The sequence below is a fragment of the Alligator sinensis genome, unplaced genomic scaffold (assembly GCF_000455745.1).
Source record: "Alligator sinensis unplaced genomic scaffold, ASM45574v1 scaffold1200_1, whole genome shotgun sequence".
Classification (NCBI taxonomy): Eukaryota; Metazoa; Chordata; order Crocodylia; family Alligatoridae; genus Alligator; species Alligator sinensis.
In genome coordinates this window covers 383,179-387,490 of record NW_005842772.1, presented here as the reverse complement: position 1 = coordinate 387,490, position 4,312 = coordinate 383,179, and the positions used below count along the sequence as shown (strand labels likewise).

The window sequence follows — 4,312 nt, the reverse complement described above, 5'->3', positions numbered from 1 at the left end:
TGAACACCTCCACGACACCGAGCTCCTTCTCCAGCCCTGGAGGGTCTCCCCGGCCCTGCAACCCCCCATGCTTCTGGATGCCCAGGCACGGCACCATGTGGCTGTCTGTGCCGGAGGGGGTGATGCTGAGCTGACCGGGGCACAACCTCCCCCAGGCCTTGGGCTGAGCCACAAAGGCCTGCTTTATTTTAGCAGGGGATCTTCTGGCAACAAAGAGGGAATGAAAATTGAGATACGGCTTCAGGACCCCTGGGCTGGTTGGGGAGGTCCGAGTTGTGCTCCAGCAGTTCTTCTGCACCCCAGAACCACCAAGGCAGCCTCCTCCGGCACCCCCCGACCCGGGGCCCGGAGCTGGCAGTGCCCAGGTCAGGCTCAGGATGGAGAAGACCCTTTGGAGGGAGCCCCAACTGTGGCTACAGGGCAGCCTGTGCCCCTGTGAAAGCAAGAGAAGGCACATTTGCTGCCCTGGGCAAGTTGCATGGAGCAAAAACAAGTGAGTCCTGTATCCAGAACAGGAGCGTGGTGCTCAGGACCCCCTGGGGACACTGTCGCCATCCTCCGAGGAGCTGCGGGGTAGAGACAAGGAACAGGGCACAGCCCCAGCGCAAATCCCAGCTGCGTCTGTCCCAGCCTCTGGCACCACAGGGTGCCCTGGGAGTCTCTGGCAGGCACCAACTGGTGGGTGATAATTGATGGTTATTCTCACCGAGCTTCCCCCCCTCCAGGTTAAATTTAGGCCGAGTATGACTCAGCTCCTGCAGCCACCAAGCAAGCGGCCTCTGCTTTGCTCCTCTCTGGCCCCCCACCCCCTGCCGTGCTGCGGGAGGTGACCTCCCCGGGGTGCCCTGCTGGGATGCAGCTGCTGGGAGCCTAGAGGGATGCTCCCCCTGCCCTGCACTGGGTACCAGCTCCCCCTGCCAGCAGCCGTGCCCAGGTCTTGGTCCTTACAGGCAGCTCAGCATAGGGCTGCCCCCCCTCTCCCTGGCGTGGCAGAGATCAGGCTTTAGTCCACAGAGCAAGGGAGCCGGGACTCCTGGGCTCTCTGCTTGACGTACTGCATCGCTTTGGCAGACTGCTCCTTTGCTCCTGCACTGGTTTCTAGAGCAGACACCCTGAGACACCCCCTCCCCGCCGCCCTCATGGGAAGGGGCAGCGTAGCCTCACATCTGGAGGAGTCATGCAGCTGTTGGGCTGTGCCGGGGAGGGGACGGGGATGCAGAGCCTGGTTCTGCATGACCCCAGGTCAGGGCCCTGCCCCCAACCCTTGGGAGCGGTGAGGAGCTGGGGGTGCATGGGGGAGAGAAAGCTCCAGCCCCGCGGGATCTCTGTAATCATGGCCATAGGGTTGCCCGGAAGGAGCCCAGCACCAAAGGGCCGGGGCCAGTGCTCTCGGCAGACCCACCTCTCAGCAGGTGCAAACCTCCCTGCATTTGCAAGCCGAGCTGCTGCCAATTAAGAGGCTCCTTCCAGGGGAGAGCCTGGGAGCCTTAGCCCAAAGCACGGGACTTTCCCGAGGGAAAAAGCGGAAGACGTGAGTGACTGCAGGGACTCGACCCGGATCCTCAAGGTACTGCTGTGTGCAGGGGCCCTGCCATGGGGGAATAGTCCCCGGAAGACCCCCCCAGTGCAGCCCGGTGCCTGTCACCAGCCCTGGGCTCCTGCTCCAAGACAGAAGGGTGCAGGCCACAGGAGACTACAAAACCGCGGTCTCCCGAGCTCCAGGGGGAAGGATCGGGCTCTGCATGACGAAGATGGCTCTGCGGGGAATATTGTCGCGAGCAGATTGCGGTTTCTCCAACACCAGCGCTATTTGTAGCGAGGCGACATCTGCCGTGTGCAGTTCTGGGCCTGCTCAGGCCTGGGACAAGCGGTAGCGCAGCACGAGGGGAAGGCTCGGAAGTCCTCTGCTCGGAGCCGGCCGTGCACGACCGCTTGCAGAGATCAGGGGATGAGTCGAGCACCAAGACGTGCGTACCCCTCATGAGAGGAAAGCTGCTTGTGCTTGTGTGTCACCTGGACACGATGCATCCAGGTGCACAACCAGCATCTGGGGCTGCCCCCGGCTTTGCAAGGGGTTGCTCGCGGCACGCACTGCCTGCCAAGCTCCCTGCTGCCTCTATAAGGGTTGCACTGACCTTCCCTTGTGAAGGGGGGGGGACCAAGGCAGCATCCAGGCTGGATCCCAGGGACAGCGCCTCCCCCGCCTGACAGGTGTTTGTGTCTCTCTTTCTTTCCCCCTGTGTGCTGTGGTCAGTCTATAAGGTGCAAACCTACCTGTCTTCCGCCCGACTTCAGACGAGCACGGCTGTGTCCCGTGGCCCTGCGTGGAGAACGCCTGCGCCACGCAGAAACCAAAGTGACTGAGCTCTCCAGCAGGACAACCGGCTTGTGCCTGGAGCATCCTGGAGCCACCCGGGCAGCGAGGGGCTGGTGTACTTCAGGCCACAACCCAGCGTGGTTTCCACCCAGTTTTGCCTGCCTTTGACTGCAGAGGAGGGTAAGAGGCACCCCTGTGTGTGCCCGCCACGATGCCCCCCTTGGTCTCGTTCAGCGGTGGGGAGGGGGGCTGACTTGGCTCGACGTTTCGATGGTCTTCGGAGCCCAGCAGTCACCTCTGGCAGGCTGGCGGGAGCCCCAGCCCCGACCCCTCACACTTCTCTTCCCATGTCTGCAAAGCCCATGCAATCTCTTGCCACCTTCATGACTGACACCTGTAAAAGGCTCCCCTCCCGTGTCCCAGCCTGGGCTACAGGTAAGTGCCACTTCCCATTTTACAGACAGGGAAACTGAGGCATGGGTGACATGACTCCTCTTAGGTCCCGTGGCACAGCAGTGGCAGGGTTGGGAGCTGAAGCTGGGCATCCTGGCTCCTCTCCTCTGAAAGCAGCTGCCAGGGGACACAGCTGCTCAGAAGACCGGCCCTCCCTCCCTGTCTCCCCAGGAGGAAGGACGGAGAGCCAGGGCCAGCAGGACAGAAGCAGGCACAGGCTGCGGGTGCTCTGGGACCCCGTCGGGGCCTGTTGCAGCAGCGATGCAGCCCTGCCAGGAGGTGCACGTGCCGCCAGGGCTGGGTGCCAAACCCTGCCCGAGGCCTAGAACAGAAGAGCTGCCATGGACTGGGTCAGACCCTAGATCCATCTCCCGTGTCCCGCCGGGGCAGGGAGCGGAGGCTGATGGAGAGGGACCAGGGTTCCTCCCCTGTTCCTCTCTCACTTGCAGCCTCCTCGCTCAATAGTGACTGATGCCCCTTTCCTCCAAGCCTGTGTCCGATCCCTTGGTGAATCTGGCTGAACTCTCAACTTCCACGTCTGGTGGCGATGAGTTCCTCACTTGAACGCCACGCTGGGTGACAAAGAACTGCCTTTTGCTAATTTTAAACCTACTGCCTGCTGGTTTCATGTGACCCCTCCTTGTCTGGTGAGAGACGGTCAATAATGACCCCCCTGTTGACTTTCTCTTTGCCATTTAGTATGATGCGAGCCCTTCTCACGCCCTCTCTCCAGTGTCTCTCTTCTGAACTGAAGGGCCTGGCCTCATTAGTGTGTGCTCATCTACAAGCCCCTCCGTGGCCCTTGTCACTCTTGTTGCCCTTCTCCAGACCTCCTGGAGCTCTTCTATCTCCTTTCGGAGGTGTGGGGACCAGATCTGGCACATTCCTCAAGGTGTGGATGCACCATAGATTGATAAAAGGCATGATGCCACTGCAGCTAGGGGCAGGCGGGTGTCTAGGATCCCTGAGCTCGAAGCCGCGGGGGGAGTGGGTGCAAGCCAGAGGGGAGCCTGGCTCTGCAGAGCAGGGGCTGGAGTGGGTGCAAACCAGGGGGGAGCCTGGCTCTGTGGGGCAGGAGCAGGAGGGGAGCCCAGCTGTGCATCCACTGAGGGGAGAGCCCAAGTGTGCAGGGCTGGGGCAGGAGCGGGTGCAAGCTGGGGGCAGCCCAGCTCTATGGGGCAGGGGCTGGGGTAGGTGAAGGCAGAGGGGAGCCCAGCTGTGCAGGAGCGGGTGCAAGCCGGGAGGAGCCCAGCTGTGCAGACAGGGGCTGGGTGGGTGCAAGGCAGAGGGGAGCCCAGCTGTGCATCCACTGAGCGGGGAGCCCAAGTGTGCAGGGCTGGGGCAGGAGCGGGTGCAAGCCGGGGGGAGCCCAGCTGTGCATCCACTGAGCGGGGAGCCCAAGTGTGCAGGGCTGGGGCAGGAGCGGGTGCAAGGCAGAGGGGAACCCAGCTGTGCAGACAGGGGCTGGGCTGGGCTGGGCTGGGCTGGGCGGTGCAAGCCGGGGCCCAGGCGGTGCGGGTGCGGGTGCGGGAGCGGGAGCGG

At 62.9% G+C, this 4,312-nt stretch overlaps 1 protein-coding gene across 1 annotated transcript in view; it reads left to right on the top strand.

Annotated features, from left to right (window-relative positions):
• Positions 1 to 2,647: 2,647 nt before the first annotated feature.
• AATK (apoptosis associated tyrosine kinase) overlaps positions 2,648 to 4,312 on the top strand; it is a 42,642-nt gene continuing 40,977 nt past the window's right edge. The window contains exon 1 of the mRNA XM_025216919.1: positions 2,648 to 2,752. Within this exon, the coding sequence (XP_025072704.1) occupies positions 2,665 to 2,752 (88 nt within the window). The 5' untranslated portion in view covers positions 2,648 to 2,664. The remainder of the gene's footprint in view (positions 2,753 to 4,312) is intronic.